Raw genomic sequence first — 19,579 nt, 5'->3', positions numbered from 1 at the left:
AGCATTTCAACAACATCTAGACTAGAGGACTATCTTGGTATCACTTCAAAGTTCATGCCCAGTTCAACTACCTGTCGTTTTACATGTATTTCGGTTACTTCACTCCAGTTATGCACATTGGCCCAGCTTTCACTTTGTGAATTAAGGCAACAATCCCAGTCTACAGCTACAGAGCTATTCTTTTCAGATGGAAGATGACATGCAGAAAAACAGGAGGAAGAGCTTTCTAATGGATTCAAAGTTGATTAGGGCCTTGTGATTAGCAGTCCACGATCAAGATCCAATGGTCCCAGTTTGCCATTACGTTGAAGGGGACGTTTTCTCGAGGAGAAACTTCAATTTAGCTCCCTAATATATTGTTTCGATATTAATTGAGTTCCTAATCTTTTGATTTTATTAATTTTGTACGAAGATGTAATTGATGATGTTACACAGCACCACCCCTTCATCTATCCGTTGCTGGTGGTAAGCTAAAATATTCCATCCAAAATTTGAACGTGATTGTTTAATTCTTCCAACCTAATTTATCTTAAAGGACAATTTTACTTCTATACAGATTCTTGAAGTATAGCAAATTTATTATAGTTTGACGATAAAATTGTTCTCTAGAGGAAGTTGAAGCTAATTTGATGCTTTGACAATCGATGGATGAGCGAGCATATTTGGTATTATGGTTACTTTTTAAAATATATTTTTTATTTTTTAAAAAATTATTTTTAATATCTGCATATCAAAATGATATTAAAACACCCAAAAGTTTAATTTAAAAAAAAAATTTATTTTTTAAAAATATTTTTAAAACGTAAAAATAAAAAGACTTGAAGTAGTAAAATTTTCTCGTGTCGATTATGTTCGGATCAACTTTAATAAAATCAACGAGTTCGAATTAATGATAGGGTAATACTTTAGGAGCCAAATTATGGTTTTCTTTTCTTTATTTTATTGAAAGAAAGATGAAATAAAACCTAACCACGGCATATACCATCGATATTGCTTGAAGTTTGGATATAGATGTCATGAGTGTTAAAAGTTCGTTTTCTCTTGAATAAGTTATGAAGGTATTTTAAGGTGTCAAATGAATGTTTCTTCGCTCAGTTAATTTTTTATTTGTCAAAACAAAATTCAATCTCGGATTGGTTTTTTGCCAACATCAAGGACTAGTTTTATCCCTTCACATTGGTTTCCCTTAGGATTTGATTTAGTAGTTTCTTTTAGTTTTCTCTTGCAATATCGATGGAAATTTACAATGCTCAGTTGATGCTTGATTTTTCAAAATAAAATGAAATTCAACTAATTTAAAATAATTAAGTGTTAAGGGATCAAAATTGAAACTAAAACAAATATGAAGATTGGATAAATGAGCAAGGCAAATGGGCTAGCATATGTGGGAGACGCCCCTCATGTGAGGAGTCACTTGATGACTAAACACCGCCGTTTGCAGTGGAGTTGGAAGCGGCTCATCGTGCTCCTGTGGTAAGATGCGTGTTGATGGAGGCGTGATAGTGGAGCTCCGATGACCTATTTTTCTTCTCCTCCCTCTTTTCTCTATTCTCCTCGGGATTTGTGTTGGCTTGCTAAAATTGCAAGGTGTCCTCTCATTTTGTTTTTGTATTAAATTGAGTCATCATTCTTATGATTGCTATTTGTTTTGAATCTTTTTTTATTAATTTTTTTTCAATCTCGTCCCTCGGCATTTGATTTCATTCAATTTTTATATCAAATTTGGTTCTCATTCCTTTTATTCTCATTTGTTTTTTATCCTTTTCTTAATTATTATTTTTTTCAATCTCATCCCTTGGTATTTAGTTTCAATTTATTTTTTAAGTCAAATTTGATCATCATTTTTTTTTTTACTATTTGTTTTGTTTTGGATCATTTTTTTATTGAATAGGTTTTTTCATTTTTATCCCTCATTATTTGATTAGTTGGGAATTTAGCTTCATGGTTTTTTTCAAGTTTTCCTTCTATGGAAATAGTGTCGAGCTCATGATCTGAGTCACAAGTTTCGAAGATTAACCCGAGCTAACTTATGTTTTTTAGGTTTTTTTTTAAATAGATTTTTTTTTTAATTTCATTCTTCAACAATTGGCTACTTTGGGATTGAGCTTCATGATGTTTTTCACATTTCTTTCAATGAGTTATCCCAATCTTATATCATGGGTCGTAAACATGGCATGTAAACCCGAATTGACTTGGATTTTTTTTCGTTGCTTTTTTAAAATTAATTTTTTTCAGTTTCACCCTTGAACATTGAGTTGTTTAATAATTGAGCTTTGTAATTTTATTCATTTTGCTATCTACGAGGTTATCTTAGTCTTATGACCAAGTCGCGGATTTGATGTGCTAACTCAAGTGAACTCAGGTCGGGTTCTTTGTCCATTTTTTAATTTGTTTTTATTTTCACTTTCATCCTTCAACATTTGATTTGCTGGAAATTGACATTTATTTTTTTATTATTTTACTTTCTATAGAGTTATCACGTTTTCATTTAAGTTTTGCTTCAGTATCAAATAAAATCATTAAGACCTTTTAATACTATTGATAGGGTATCTTTTTGTGGTATTGGTAAACGTTAATTTCTTTAGTTGCTCATTGTTAATTGTATTGTTTTGTTTTGTTTGGTTTATTTATTGTGATTGTTTTTTTAATTATATTATTAAATTATTTAAGCTTATTAAATCTAGTCAACTCAATTACTTGAGTTTTAAATTTTTTTTATACTTTTTTAAAAATACTTTTATTGTTTGAATATTTTTTTTTATATTTGAAAAAGTTTGGTCAGACGTGCAGTATGGTGCAGGTCATCAATTTACTATCATCCAAATCACATTAATCTTTCACTATAATAATAATAATAATAATAGACCTCTCACAACATCACATTTAATTGACATAGCTTGACATCCATTGAAGATGATATGTGCAAACATCCATGACCCAAATGCAAAAATAAAATTCAAAAACTATAAACATATATACATCTCAAATTTATAGTATATTAATAATGTCTCGTACTGTAAAAGGTTCGCTTTTTGGTTCATACAGTACAAATATTGTTCTTTGCACAGTTAGTTCAAAGAGAAAATTCCAAAAAAAGAAAGATAACGAAGCTTATTATATAAATGTTCTTGTCAAGGTTGTTGGGTGGAGAGCCTCATCAGGGGACCGTTAAATTAGTTATTCTATTGAAACAAGTTGCTTAGCTATACTTGTAAAATCGCCTGCATAAATAGCAAAGTAACTAGGCGGGGGCCTGGCTATGCAACGGGTCCGATTTTGTTTTCTCCTAAATTGTTTAGGTGTTATAAACAAATTTAATAATCTGAGTTAAACACTGAATATCAAATGAAAAAAAAAATGATAACCAGGAAAAAAATATTTATCCACAGAGAATATGGAATAATAATAAAAAAAATATATATATATATATATATATATATATAAAATTAGTGTGAGTCAACTTAAGTTAGTATTATAAATATGTAATTTGAGAATTGAGCGGTGAGCCAATTCGAGTTAACCCGTCAAATTTATGTTTTAGGTTATGAGGCTGAGATAACTCGATAGAAAAGTTTTTGAAGAAAATCATTAAGTTAATTTAAAATAAAAAAAAAACAATGTCGAACAACAAAACTAGAAAAGAAAATAAGTCAAAAAATGATGGTAACCATGTTAACTTTTTAAACTCATGACCCGGATCATCAGACCAGAAGCACAATGCATAGAAAAATCGCAAAGCCCAATCCTCGAGAAATAAAACTTTAAAGGAAAAAATCGTATAAAAAATAAGTTAGAGGACAACAATAAATGTTCAATTTAAAGGTTGAATTAAAAAGAATAATAACCTTAACAAAAAAATTTAAAAAAATAATCAAAAGAATTAAAATGAAATTATAAAAAAAATTAGGATTAAAATGAAAAATAATATATAATAAAAAAATTATAAAAAAAATATTAACTCGCTTTAATTTTTTAAATATATGATCAAGGTAATAAAATCAAGATAATATTAACATGATAGATTATTATTATAAAACCTGAACCGATTCAATGGTTTAAATTGTGATATAGATGATTCAAAACCTAAAGCAGGCTGAATTTCAATAAAAATAATAGAAGAATACAACTAATATGATCTAATTAAAAAAAACCAAGTTGCACGCAGACTAATTAACCATGGAAAACCTAGTTAAAAGTTCTAGAACCAAAAGTAGAGAGAGGGAGAGTCAGCGGTGCTCCTCCAATCCACTGTAAAAAAGCTAGAGCTGTAAAAAAGCTAGAGGATGAACAATAAAATTTGCCCAGTCAAATCACAATAGTTTTAGTTTCTTTTAGTAATTAATAATTAATTTAATATCTCAAATTTTTGTCCCCTATTCTTTTGAAAGCTGCTAGAAAAGGCTGGAAGAATGGTACACAAACTTCAAATAAAGCTATCAGTGAGGAAATGGTACACAATGTTCTGTTTTGCAGCAACTTTGAGGATTGATGGACCATCATTTTCATCAATTTTCTCTCACATCATCACATGCCAAAAGGTTTAAGCAACCCTCTCTCTCTCCCCCTCTCTCTCTCATGTTCAATGTCTAATATGCCCTTAACTTGAAAACCATTAAAATAAAATTATCCAAAATAAAGTTGATTAATAAATTAATCGTGTACAGCTCACTCCTAGAGGACATTAGGTCAATGTAGCTTTTTTGGCAGTGTGGTAGTGGTTGCTTTTTAAATAGTTTTTCGTGCTGAAATACATGATAATGATGTTTTTTTATTTTTTAAAAATCATTTTTGATATCAGCACATCAAAACAATACAAAAAATACAAACCGCACTCAATTTTAACAAAAATATTTTTTTTGAAATTCAGTCAAAAGCATGTTCGACTGCAGAGCCAAACAGGCTAGTTAGGAGCGGTGGGACACTTCATATACCCACTAGCTATAACTATACGTGTGTGTCTGTGTCTGTGTGTGTGTTATACAGTTATAAAGTTGCTGCAATTATATATATATATATATATATATATATATATATATATATAGCACTGGCAATGATATAGCGTGGCTTGACTTTAGTCACCGTAAGCATTATTAAGAGTATAATTTCCACTATAATTGTGACTGTGACATGGCTTGAATGTCAAAAAGAGAAATAATACATCTTAGGAATCAAAGCATCAATTATTAGGCTGCAGAACAAATCCAGTTAGGAAAATAATGTAATTTTGCTCTTTGGTTCGCGGAAAATGCTTTATTCAACACTATTTTCTAAACTTTTTTATTTTTATATAACTTTAGAAAAATTCAATAAAAAAAATAATTTCAAGTAAAAGGAAAAACATAAGTCTTTAAAAAGAAAGTGTTTTTCTTCTCTCAACTCTGGAAAAGATCTTTAAATGAAAAACAAAAGTTAAGAGAAATGACAAAATTACCTTTTAAATCAAGATTTATTCAACTGGGTTCAAGGGCTTTTATGTTTTCATATTGGTTTTCTAGTAATAATCAAGTTGATTGAGGAGCAATTTGATATTGTAATAAATATAAAATATAATTTTAAAATAAAAGGTGGCTAACACGTATACTAGACGTCCCAGCGCATCAAACATGTCACCATATTTAGGTGGCCCGTGAGACCTTGTAAGGTGTTTGAAAGGTGGCAAATTGATTTAGTAAATGTCGCTATTCTAAAGCGCGACAAGGTAAAAATCTAATTTTCTGCATCAACCGGTCGGGCGGTTTGTAATTGTCATTGAAACCGGTCGGGCGGTTTGTAAATAATAAGAAAAATCTCAAAATTTTCCAAAACCAGGGGGTCTTGACGAGATTTTTTATATCTAAAGATTCGATGGTCCGTGGAGCGACGCAATGACTATTATAGGGAGAACGGCCTCCAAAAACTCCTGTAAAAATTTGAACGTGATCCAACGGTCGAATCAAAAGTAATGGTTCTTTTAATCCATTATTCTGGTCCAATGCGACCAGACATACTCTTGGATCTATACCTGTTATACTAGTCCATAAATATATATGTTAAGTTATCTATGTTATTTGTTTAAGGCAAATTCTTATTTAATTATGTTAGTTATGACAGACTCATACCTAAGTGTTCAGAATCATATATTATTATAACTTCAGCTATTATTTAGTAAATATTAAATTTCTAAAACAGAACAAGATAAAAATATGTTATTATGAGAAAATTTTTTTAAATGATATTATTCCATGAAAATTTATGCTAATTTGAAAGAAGAAACAAAAACACACAAAAAAAAAAAAGAGGGAAAGCAAGACATGGCCAGGGACCATGCAACGTCATCTTCTGAGGCAGAAAGGAGAGAGTGAGTCCACATACGATACATGTCTACCTTTTGCAGTTGCCTTTATGTCCCATTTTCATATTTTGGGTCACCCTTTTGTCTCCTCCTCTGCTAGGAAAAAAAGTTTAATTTCCTTTTTTACCGTCATGGTAATAAAGGAGGCAAGGAAGAAAAGGAGTTAACAACGAGATCCATGTATCGTGGAAATCACATCTAGATAGTTGCAGGACAATAATGGCGTTAAAATTGATTAATCTTCCCATATTTTAACACACGCGTTTGAATCTCATGCAGCCTGGATTGATCTGAGTGAGATCTGGGACGAAAAACGAAACGAAAATTAAGCTTAATCTTCAACTTCCAATCTTTCTTTACCATTGCTCTTAGGGTTTGGTGTTATTCTTCCCACCACTCCTACCAACTAGGGGTGATTATTTTCGGTTCGGTTCGGTTTTTATCAAAAAAACTAACCAAACCGAAAAAAAAAAATTTTTGAAAAAAAAAACCGAAACCGAACCAAAACCGGGTCAAACCGACCGGTTTCGGTTCGGTTCGGTTTTTTAGGGCAAAAACCGGTTCAAACCGGTTTGGCTCGGTTTTCTCGGTTTTGGCTCCGTTTTTTCCGGTTTTGGCTCGGTTTTTTCGGTCTGACTCGGTTTTTTCGGTTTGGCTCGGTTTTGGCTCGGTTTTTCCGGTTTGGCTCGGTTTGGCTCGGTTTTTTTCCGGTTTTTTGTCGGTTTCGGTTCGGTTTTTTCAGTTTTTTGTTTATAAAACCGAAACCGAACCGAACCGGCCGGTTTTTTCAAAAAATTAATCGGTTTAATCGGTTTTTTTTCGGTTCGGTTTTTTCGGTTATTTTTTTTCCGGTTTTCTCGGTTTAATCGGTTTTCTGGTTTTTTTTCTCACCCCTACTACCAACTACATCAAACTTCCAATCTTTATTGACTTCTGTTTAATTATTGATTTATTTTGATTCTCTTTTAGATCTTTAAAACAATAAAAAGAACATCGCAGTGTGTTTAGAGTTGGTTTAGTGTTGCTTACCTATTTAGCTTTTTCTTCTTCTTTTTTTATCATATAAATGTGTTTAGTGCATAATCAATTTTTTTTCATATTGAATCAAAGTTTAATCTTACCTTTTATTTTGAATTAAAATATAAAAAACCATCCACAATAGTCCTGTTGTCATATTCGAATTACCCTATCATAATTTTGTGAATTTAAATTATTAAATCTAAATGGTCAATTACATTTTTCAATGCAATTTATTTTAAAAATTAAATCGTTGAATTTAGATAAATAATTTTGCATTTTTTTTTTTTTTGCCGTGCTTTTGTTGGTCTTACGAAACTGTTCTGTTAAAAGATGCGGCTCCAATGCTCGTAACTATTCTTTAAAAGATGCGGGCTCCAATGAAAAGTATGCTTCTAAAAAATATTTAGAATGAATTATTTTTTATTGTTTCTATTTTGTAAAACAAGTATTTTCTTATATAATAAATTATTTTTCATTAGTGATTTTTAAATGATAATAACAATATAAAAAAAATTATGATGTTAGGTGACAAAAATAGTAAAGATGATGATGATATTAGTTGTTGTGGCAGTGACAATGGTAGCAAAGTGATAAAATAATTGTTGTAAATTGCAATGGTAGATCCTTTAATAATAAGATGGTGGTGGTAGTAGCCTTGAGTTTTAAATGATGATAACAACATAAGAAAAGTCGTAATGTTGGTGATAAAAATAGTGAAAATAACGGTTATAGTTATCGTTGTTATGATGATATTGACGGTGATGGCGGTGGTGATTATAAAATGATTGTTGTTGTGGCAATGACAATGATATCAATATGATAAAATGATGATTGTAAATTGCAAAGGTAGATACTTTAATAACAAGATAGTGTTGGTGATAGCGTTGAAGACGGGTAATTATGATGAAATGATAATAACATTATAGTTATATTAATAATAAAATGATGATTGTAATAACATTAATGATAATTATTTATATGATGGTGGGGTGTCGCGAGATCCACGAAATGAAGAAGAAAACATAATCCTTCAAATCCCTATTACTTAGGGATTGATTGTAAAATATTATTTGTTAACTTATTTTATAACATTTGTTTTTTCATATTAGAAAACAGAGGAAATCAATTTCCACGAACAAAGTTGCTCGTAATTTATTCCATTTCTCATTATAGCCCACGAAAGCTGGATAGTTGAAAAATGAAAAGAATCAAATTGTAAAGGAAACAAGTATGAATAAATTATAGTACTGTAAAGATACCTAGGTTGTTTGTCCAAAAAAAGAAAAAAATAAATATTCCTCGGCGGTTAGTGCAGTACTAACGGTGTGGTTCTTGTGATCCGTTTTGGGTTCAGAAAATGGGAACGTTGGTGCCCCACAAACAACGAAGCTCCACCTAGCACGAGCCCAACAAAACAGGTCAGGACCCACATGGTCCCCTTTGGCTCAATGGTGGTGGTAATATTGACGTGACCCTGGGTCAGCGGGGGATCGGTGTTTATATATTTTAGCCCCGACAGCGATCCTCTCTATTAATGGCCACCTTCTCTCTTACGGGAGTTCTCGCTCTTTCAATTCCCTTCATTAATTTTATTGCCAATCATTATTAATTACACTTAAATTAAAAAAAAGAAAAACTGCTAGACCTGACAACTGAGGCTTGAAAAATGATGGCACGAGTTCTCTTTAGGATTGAACCATTGAATAATGATAATAATAATAATAATAATAAAATATTTTTTATATATATACAAGCAGTCGTTAAGATAAATGATTTTATATATACTACCTAAGTGTAGATCTAAATAGCATTTTCTTGACACATGTTTATCTTTGTTGACTTAAGAAAAATGAAATATCATGCAGAGTTAAGATAAATTATTATTAAATTATTTTGAATGTGCTAAACCAATGGCAAGTCTGCCTTTATAATTAATAATAATAATAATAAAATTAATCTTCAATGATACACAAGGTAACTCCAAGAAATATCCAAATAAAAAAAGAAAAGAAATATTTTTAAATGGAAATCCTTAGTCAAAACGGTTGTGAAATGTTACGACATCAATTCAAACAATAACTAGTTCACCTTAAATGTAAATTTAAAAGACATTTCATAATTAAGAAAAAAATTAATTGTTTCATCAAAAAGTATTTCCTATTCTTCCCCCTATATGTATAAAAATACACGGTTTCTTAAAGAGACTCGTGTTTTAATTAACTTTTCACATAGATTATAAAAAAGTTATTACATATAGGAATCAACCCAATATTATTCTACTATAGTGTGTTTGATATTGTGTTTAGAAAATATTTTTGAAAAAAATTTAAAAAATTTATTTTTTTATTTAAATTAATATTTTTTTATGTTTTCTTATCATTTTGATGTGCTAATGTCAAAAATAATTTTTAAAAAATAAAAAATATATTATTTTAATGTGTTTTGAAATGAAAAACAACCGCTATCATATTTCCAAACAAACTCTACAGCAGTCTTTTAGTTATCTTTTCTTCTTCATGATTTTAGATTATTATTTTTTAATTCTATTTTTAATATAAATCTTATATTAAGATATTTTGTGGTAATGTATCAATCATTTGCAGGAACAATGCTGGGAGCATTTAATTTTATTTTTTCAATGAATGGTTGCCAGAAAAGAGCCATTGAGATGTTGACTTCTACCATAGAAGACAACGATCCAACAACATTGTACATGAGAAAAGGGATGTGGTAATGATTTTGAATGCCTCTTTAATTTTGCTGACATGAGCCAGGAAAGGAAACCATTCTCAGAGGAAGAAATGGTCTCCAACAAATGATGAAACCATGTTTCAAATTTACGATTCCAAGAGATTTTTCCCATAATTAATTAATACAGAAGATTTAAATGAGATTTTCAAGAAAAATTTTTAGTTTTAACAATAAACATCTAATTGGCATGGACAAATTGGAATTTTTTTTTTTTTTTTATGATCTTGTTTACAAAGTTATCTTAGAATAAAAACTCAACTTATAACTTTGAGGGGTATAAGTTAATTGATCAAGTTCTAAATTTGCTTCTTAAAGATCACCAGTTTAAGTTCCACAAACCTCAGGGGCACTGGAGGTTTACATGATCGTTAATTTCAGGGCTCGTGAGGTTAGTCGAGATACGCACAAACTGGCCCGAACACCTACGTTAAAAAAAAAAAAAAACTCAACTTATAAAAAGGTTCTATAATATATTTTATTAAAGTGAAATTTTTTAAGATTAATCAAAAACACATCTTAATCCAACCCTAGACATATGACTTGAGGGTAAGGTATTTGATCAAATTATGTCATTTAAATGCATAATATATATTTATTTTGATTGTGATTCACATGAATTTCAATTTTCAAATTTTATCATATATGTACATTACAATTCAAAATATACTAACATGCTAAAATATATGAACAAAAGGAACACCATGTTGTATTATATTCCTCCTGACCTAGATCCACTATTTATTGCAGTACCGTTCATACAAACAATGTGATTTTTTTTTACATTTCCATCATTGAACTCCTTTTATTTTACAATCTCATCATCCTAGTTTGTATTTTCTTGGTTTTATATATTGATATTTCTTTCAATTTACATTCTCTCTATATACTAGTGTCAAAGAATATTCAGACGATGAATTAAAGATTGGTTTTGCAAAATAGAACTTTAATTGTAGTTAAAAAAAGAAATTAAAAGAAAATAACCAAAATTTATTTGATTATTTGGTGCTTATTATTTTAGTATTTCACATTTTAGTTCCAAATCTTATTTTTTATGTTTTGGTGCTTGGATGCATAGAGAGGAGAGAGAAAGTTGTTGAAAAATATTGAGAGAAAGTACTTGAATAGTTATATTTTAACCATAAAAAGAATTAATCTTAGTGTTAATGAAAATAGTTTTGTTCTTTAACCATGCAAAAATAAAATAAAATTGATGCTTGTAAAGTTTTTTTATTCATTTGACTTTTATTTTTTAAAGTGACTAGAGAGCACGGGTGAGTAAAAAACTGATTAAATCGAGAAAAAAAAATTAAATCATGAAAAAAACCGATTAGAATATTTAAAAAAATATTCAGTTCGGTTCGATTTTGGTTTCATAAACCTGAAACAAAAAAATCAAACTGAAAAAAATAAAAAAGCCAAATTGAAAAAAACCTAACCAAACTGAAATCAAGCCCATTAGAAAGTAAAAAAAAAAAAAACCCAAAAAACAATATAGTTTTTGGTTTTTAATATAAAAAAACTGAAACCGAACCGCACCAAAACCAAACAAAAACCGGTCAGCTGGGTTTTGGTTTTTAATATAAAATAACCGAATCGAAACCGATCGGTTTGAACCGTTTCAATTTTATTTTTTGTATTTTATAAAATTTTGATTTGGTTGTTTTTATAGGTAAAAATTGAATAAAAAATGATCACCCTACAAAAAAATATATTTTGAGGTTGAAAATGAGTTTAATAAGGTTTTTAGAGTGTTTTTAAATTAAAATAAATTAAAAATAGGTTTTTTCATGTCCAGCCAATCAAGCCTAGCTTCACCTTGCCTCTCTCATTTTAATTCTAATTAAGTTTTTTATTTAAATTGTAATTAATATCATTTCTTTTATTTTTCATTAATTTCTTATTTAAATTCTAATTAATACCCTCTCTTTTATTTATTTTTAAAATTTTTTAGTTCATTTTTAAAAAAATACTAATTAATAATTTTAATCTTTTTTAATTCTAGAATGCTTCAAAAAAATTATTGTAATTTATCTTTAAATGTTTTCTTTTATATTTCATATAAATAAGTTATATTTGCATAAGAACAAAAATAGTTTGTTCTTAACCACAGAATTAGTATCTAGGATAAAATAAATAAAAATATTTAAGATAAAAAAATAGTCAATGTTAAATATTCGCTTGACATATGATTTTTTTATTTATTTATACGTAAACGGGTAAAATAACTTTTTTATAGAAAAATGAAGATAAAACTCCCTTTTCTTTTGTGTTGGAAATTTGAGAAACTTGAAAGTCTGCAAGTACTCTCATAAAAAAATAAAATAAAAAAAACAACGGGAAAAGGTGAGCGTTTTTCGCACCAAAAGATAAAAGAAATGAAAGGAAGGGAAATAGAAAAAGAAAAAGAAAAAGAAAAAGAAAAAACCAGGGGTAGGTGAGTCCCCACAAGACAACACAGAAAGGAAAGTGGGCAGTGCCAGACATGCACCAGACTGGAATCAAGTCGGGTGTCTGTCAGATAGATAAAATTTTCTTTACCCTTTTGCTAATATAGTAATATTCCTAATAATTATTACTACTTTATTTAAATTAATTATTTAATTCAGCTATTGAAAAAAAAAAAAAAAAGAGGAAAGAGAAAAATCCTGATAAAAAGAGAATTCAAAACCAAATCCCAGAAAGAGAGAAACAGCACAACATTTGAAACCGAAGAGGAAGGACAAGCGCTGCGCTCTCTCTCTCTCTCTCTCCCCCACTCGATGCCTTTGAAACCCTAGCCATAATTATTGACTAAAGGGCGTTTCTATTGGCCGTTTCATTTGAAATCACCATTCTCCGGCGACACGGATCGTCCAAGGAATGGCCATTGAACCGCCGGCTGATCAGAGTTATCATCCTCATTTCCTTGACTCGGCTATGGTTTCAAGTGCAATATTTTACGTCGAATATAGAGAATCACCTAGTTTATTGATTAATTACAGTTATTAGTTGCTCTTGGAGAGAAGAGGAAGGTTATGGCGCCGGCGGCGAGAGGATGTTGGGGGGTGGTGGTGGAGAAGGCGAGGAGGAGTGTAAGGACGGTGATTTTTATGGTGGCGATGGTGGCGTCGCTGTTGGCATCATCGATTCCGGTGCTTGTGGCTATTGGCGACGTGGTGGTTGCTTTCTTTTTGGTGTCGAGTTTCACGTGCTTGACATGTTATGGATTCAAAAGCCATTTGCGTAGATACTCTTTTAAAAGCTCCTTCACCGATATACCTATCATTTCTCTTATCAGATCTTTCCTCATCATCTGTAAGTATTTTTCATAAATTTTATTTATCTTGAAATTTTAATTATGTGCTTTAAAAAAAATTATTAACTGATTAGTTATATGGAATTTGTGTTTTATTTATGAGTTATTTGATAATGGCGTCGATGATGATTACAGGTGTTTATTCAATGTGTGATGCACCAGCATTATCACATGGACCTTACCTTGGAACTGTGACACTATGTTCTGTAGTTTCAGTTATGCTTCTTTCAATCAAGACATGTGTTTTCACTGTCAATTCTCAAATTGAGGCTGAAGCTTCAATTTCCTCAATTTCAAGACAGAAGCTTCATCTGAAGAAGTCATGGGGGATGCCTGTCTTGTTTCTTTCGTCTGTTGTCTTTGCGCTTGGACACTCTGTGGTTGCTTATAGAACTAGCTCTAGAGCAAGGAGAAAGCTTATGTTTCACCGAGTTGACCCCGAAGCTGTATGTTTGCATGCCAATGTTTTTCCTTTTCTCATTTGTTTTGTAATATCTTATCCTTTTTTGGGTTGTTTTGAATCAAGCATTTCATGAACATCTATATTCTCAAAGGATAGTGAACATTGTTGGATTTTCTGTTTCCAGTTAACAAATTTGTTACTGTTAGTTTCATATATTTGTTCTTGTTATTTTCAGTAATATCTATAAGTTTGTTCTTGTTATTTTCAACAATATCTAGAAGTTTAATTCTCTCTATTCTGTTTAAATTGAATTACCAGGTGCTTTCATGTAAAAGTGTTTTCTCGGGCTATCAGAAGGTTCCAAGATCTCCCACTCCCACAGCGGGTAGAACCCCAAAAAGTGACAGTGAAATGAAGCGAAGGCCTTTCGGAACAACTCGTGATGAAGGGGAACTCCCAGTCAGATTACTTGCTGACATTGACAGCCTGTTCACTACATGCCTGGGACTTACTGTCCATTACAAGCTCTGCTTTCCTGGTGCACCCCCTCGGTACTTATCCTCAACTACTGTCCTTGAATCTAGTTCTTGCGGTAGCTCACCTAAGCTAGTGGTGGGGAGGTTACGACTTGAAAGGCAGCCATTTAGTGCGGTGGCAAAAACTCAGCATCATCTATGTAGGAGTTATAGCAATCAATTTTACAGCTCTTCACTGTATGCTCCATTATTGGGTGGTTCTCCAACTTCTGCTCTATCTGAAGAAATTCCTGTTCTGAACCTAGATGATGCTGTTCAGGAGGATGGAATGTGTGAATTGAACTCTGTGATTCCCAAGCTAGATATGGAGGGAAATGGCCAGTTAGGTATTGTTCTAGTTCATGGGTTTGGAGGGGGAGTTTTCTCATGGAGGCATGTGATGGGAGTGCTATCTCGGCAAGTTGGCTGTGCAGTTGCTGCTTTTGATCGACCTGGTTGGGGGTTAACTTCTCGTCTACGTCGTAAGGATTGGGAGGATAAAGAACTGCCCAATCCATACAAGCTTGAAACTCAGGTACTTCAAGATGTTAGTTGACAGAGAATGAAGTCAGAGTTCTATAAACATTTTGGATTGAGGGAACTGTTAGATAACTTTTCTTGCAATCTTAAGAAAATTAAAAGGAAGGAGATGCACCCGTGCAACTGAAATCTTTTTCTGTTGCAGAATTATCCATTTAGCTATTTATACTCTCATCATTTACAGCTTTCAATTCATTGTTTTGTCGAGTTGATTTATGCAGTTTGCTCGTAATAAGCATTTTCACATACATTTGACATGTTATATGGTGTTGTATCTGTCTTTTCATCTTTACCTGCTCTGTTTGGAGACTTAATTATTGCTTTGAAGCTTAAGTCTGCTCTGGTGTTTTCAGGTTGACCTGCTTCTTTCTTTCTGTTCTGAGATGGGGTTTTCTTCGGTGGTGCTTGTTGGTCATGATGATGGAGGCTTGCTTGCTTTAAAAGCCACTCAAAGAGTCCAAGAATCAATGACTTCTTTCAACGTAAGTTCTTCTACAGTTAAATAATGTGATGCTGCATATCTCTCTACTAAACCATATTGGAAGAGAGTTGAATAGTAAGTAACTTGAGGAATGTTATGCATGCTCCTGTCATTCATTGGGTTTTGTGGTTGAGATGATGATGAGTTAAGAGGTTAATCGGGATACTAGTGTGGGTGCTTGAAGGATGGTACCACTTTCTCTACCGTGGAGTTTTTTGTGAGAGAGGACTTTGGAGCTTTTCTTGTACCAGAACATACTCTTGATTAGTTGAAGCTGTAGAATTTTTAGGATTTATTTTTCCAAAGAAAGGGAGCTTGTGGATAATTTTAGCAAGCACTGTCCTGTGGTTTCCAAGATTTAACTATTGCATAAAATGCATTTGATGTTGTATGCACTTCCTGTTATGATGGCATATCTTGGATGCCTAGTTTGTAGTTAATTTTGATTCTTTAATATCAAGTTCTTTGAAGTTAGACTAAAACTCTAGAATTTCATCTGATTTGTTAGACAATGGTGAAAATGCACTTTCTAATTTTGCACATTTTTCTAAGTGTCTGAAATTCTAATGTTGGTTGCCATGTTTCTCATTATGTGTATGTTCGTGCATTTTCAGGTTACAATTAAAGGGGTGGTATTACTAAATGTTAGCTTGTCTAGAGAAGTGGTTCCTGCCTTTGCTAGGATACTTATGCGCACTTCTCTTGGAAAAAAACACTTGGTTCGTCCTTTACTGCAAACGGAAATTATTCAAGTGGTGAACAGGCGTGCATGGTATGATGCTACAAAACTAACAACAGAGATTTTGAGTCTTTATAAGGTGTGTTCATGCCTCCTTCCAGCATGGCTATTCTCTCATGTCATTGGTCATGCCTGGGCCAAATTGTTTTTTAGAAAATCCTCTCTGATATATACCCTCATAGCTTGTCATTATATTCATCTAATCTAATTTTTTAAGGCAGACATTGTTGCTTATGGGTCAGGATAAACACCTTTAGGGTTTGATGCCTATTTGGTGTCTCTAGGTTTTTGATTGTCATTGAAGCCGTGTATGGAAAAAATATTACGAAGTGGAATTAAATTACTGGAAAAGGAACCTTCCTTTTTATTGGATTCTTTTTGCGAGAATTGAAGATACACCATACTTGGTTGGAAATATGTTCCTTTGCTTTGCTTCCATGCGGAGGATTTATTTGGTGTGACCAAGATTAATTTTGCCTTATATAGTGAGACTGGAACACAATGGATAGGGAAATAGTAACAACCTACACAATACCTTTTTTTGAGGGTGTGATTGCTTATTGAGGACATGGGTACAATGTCAGGGGAAGGTATGACTTGAACAGTCATATTGCCAAAATCCCTTGTATTTGCCACTAGCACTAAACCTGTTGTATTCATTCGAATGTCTGTAGTGGCATGCCTCTGTAATTTGTTTCCTAGTTCTCATTATGCTTGATCTGGTTTTTCTTCACTCTTGCATTATGTCTGTAGTTATGTATTCAAGTGAAATACTTGAACTTGTTTGTAGTGAGTATTTGTGCATGAAAGAAAAGATAATAGTGTTTTGTTATCCGGGATTTATGATATTCTAATATGTCAACCTTGATGTTGGCTTGACTGACTTGGTGTGGAATCAGGCACAACTATGTGTCGAAGGTTGGGATGAAGCAGTCCATGAGATAGGCAAACTTTCATGTGAGACAGTCCTTTCACCACAAAATTCTGCAGCTTTGTTGAAGGCTGTAGCAGGCATGCCAGTGTTAGTTATAGCCGGTGCTGAAGATGTACTTGTTCCACTTAAATCTTCTCAAGCCATGGCTTCAAAACTTGTAAATTCTGTGAGTGTCTCTCTGTTCTTACTTGAATATTGGATTGGACATTTTGGAATATTGCTGTCATTATTCATTCTGGAGATAATTAATGAAGGATGAGAAATTTAGTTTCCATTTTGCAAATTTGCTGCAGTAAATGCTAGTGGTGGTCCAGAAATCCAAATCCCGCTCTAAGTTTGAAAGGAAAAGAAAACTTTTGTACATGGTAACCAACCATGATTTCATATTGCAAAAACTGAAACAGACTGCTTCGGTGCTAGGATACTATTTTAAAATGGATATTGGCTCTGCTGTTATTTATTATTAACAAGGAGTTCAAGGGGGGAAAAGTTACGACGAAACTGAACACTAGCATTTTTATCAATTAGTTGATTCTTGCTGAGTGTTATTTTCTATGCAGAGACTGGTTGCTATATCTGGATGTGGCCATCTTCCACACGAGGAGTGCCCCAAGGCATTACTGGCAGCTATATCACCATTCATAAGCAGACTCTTGTTGGAATCAGATTTGGAAAAGCAATAGATCACCTTCCTTTTACTTTTCTTTTCTAACCTTATCCATAGGCTTGTATCTGTTGTATACCCTTCTTCCGTAAGCAATTTAACCCAGGAGGGTGACTAATGTCTTCCTCTTCTTTGGGTATTTTTTAATGTTCAATTTTCTTCATATGCCCTGATTCCCAAGGTTTATAGCTCTTTCACTTGTAATTTTATCTCTGTTATTTTATTTTTTTGGTTTTTAATTTTCCCCGGGCCAGGTCTAATTAGTTTAACTAAAAGCTCATTCAAACAGTTCTTGCTGTTTTCACACCAAGGGAGAGGAAAATAGCTCATATTTGTACAGGTATGTGAGTGGAATTGCATATTTGAGTTTGTATGTTTCAAAAGTAGCTCAACTTGCAGTGCCTCTTTTTTTTTAGCAACTCCTATTCTCGACTCTTAATATGCATGGATATTGGACTCTTGTGCTAGGCAGCATGGATGGAAAATCTCTTGCCAGTGATTATAGGCATGAAGCTTATTAAACCTGATTCATTATCTGTCCAAAAGTTGTTTTGATTATAGTATTTCCATTGATGTGAATTGATTTGAGGCCATTTGAAGTCCCATTGATTAGGATCTGTCAATGGAGTTTAATTTTCGGGAGTATTATGTGTGGTAAGCTAGTTATAATTTAGGCTCTAATGGTGGAAACTGGAGGTTAATTTTTAACGCGGGAGAGGGATTGGAATAGGTTCCGAGCAATGTTGTTCATGATGAACGCAATCATTTAAATAATGTGAGATCTCCAATTTACTTGTCAGTTCATATAAAATTTTAGTTTGTTTGTATGAGTTGTATTTTTCAAAGAAATTTAGGTTGGATTTGGTAGAAGTTTAAAGATGTAAAGGGCAAAAATAAGAAAATTTCGTAGTGAATTCTAAGGAAAATGATTTTCAAAAAGATGAATTACTTTCTGTTGTCTTATGGAATATGAGTTGGAAACTAGTTTTTGGTGTTTTGCCCAATCATATAAAATAAATTGACAAATAATATATTTTGAGCTATTAACTTCTCTTTTTTTAAAAAAAAATAGTAGAACTTTTATTTATATGAAACATTTTTTTGTTCTTTGCAGAATATTTAGATAAAAGCAACGAACTTAATATTGAAAATATTTTCTTTTTCTATGGTATCCTATTTTTATAAAATAATTCATATGATTTAAAATACATAATTATTAATAATATAACATATTATACTGTATTTTCTACAATATTATCTATATTGAAATATTATATGCACTAATATATCAAATTAATACAATTATATATATTGTATATTGATATATTCTTATATATTATTTTCTGTATAATATAAGTGATTTATTATATTAAATCACTTATATCCTTAATCATCAACGGCCAATTTAAATCAATCGGACATCGGGGTTTTGATTTTCCTGACCTTTGTACTTGTTCAATGCTCTTAACTTCGCCATTGATGATTAAGGACACGTTTCGATATATGGAACAAAGCAACACAAAATTAAATGTGAAGTTGTTTTGTGTGTGTGTGTGTGTGTGTGTGAGAGAGAGAGAGAGAGAGAGAGAGAGAGAGAGAGAGAGAGGACAATATTTTATTTTGCCTTGTCCTATATCAATGTTATTGTTCCGATTACCCTTATATGATATGCCTATACTCATCCATTGGACGAAACTTATCCAATCATTTTTCTCCAACTACTCGTACCCTTATATATATATATATATATATATATATATGAAAATACCCTGCAATCTCGTGGACTTCGATAAATCTTTTTCATATATTTTATTTTATAAAAATAAAAATTAATGAACCAATTAATTTTAAAAACAAAATAAAAATTTAATAATTAAAATTATTGGCATCAGTTTTCTTAAACAAT

The 19,579-nt window shown here is 31.7% G+C and overlaps 1 protein-coding gene across 1 annotated transcript; it reads left to right on the top strand.

The window, feature by feature from the left end:
- Positions 1 to 12,766: 12,766 nt before the first annotated feature.
- On the top strand, positions 12,767 to 17,836 carry LOC7490971 (uncharacterized). The gene is made up of 7 exons (XM_002299580.4): positions 12,767 to 13,396; positions 13,533 to 13,843; positions 14,119 to 14,850; positions 15,209 to 15,337; positions 15,951 to 16,154; positions 16,975 to 17,175; positions 17,570 to 17,836. The coding sequence occupies exons 1-7, from the start codon at positions 13,117 to 13,119 to the stop codon at positions 17,690 to 17,692; spliced, it is 1,980 nt and encodes a 659-aa protein (XP_002299616.1). The 5' UTR covers positions 12,767 to 13,116; the 3' UTR covers positions 17,693 to 17,836.
- The last annotated feature ends 1,743 nt before the right edge of the window (positions 17,837 to 19,579 follow it).

This window comes from Populus trichocarpa, chromosome 1, assembly GCF_000002775.5.
Source record: "Populus trichocarpa isolate Nisqually-1 chromosome 1, P.trichocarpa_v4.1, whole genome shotgun sequence".
Lineage (NCBI taxonomy): Eukaryota > Viridiplantae > Streptophyta > Magnoliopsida > Malpighiales > Salicaceae > Populus > Populus trichocarpa.
Note: the sequence above shows the minus strand (reverse complement) of the source record. Positions and strands in the feature narration are given on the sequence as shown.

Coding starts and splice junctions, on each gene's coding strand:
- LOC7490971 (XM_002299580.4), top strand. CDS start 13,117: ATGGCGCCGGCGGCGAGAGGATGTTGGGGGGTGGTGGTGGAGAAGGCG. Junction 13,397..13,532: donor CAGATCTTTCCTCATCATCT/GTAAGTATTTTT, acceptor TGATGATTACAG/GTGTTTATTCAATGTGTGAT. Junction 13,844..14,118: donor ACCGAGTTGACCCCGAAGCT/GTATGTTTGCAT, acceptor TTGAATTACCAG/GTGCTTTCATGTAAAAGTGT.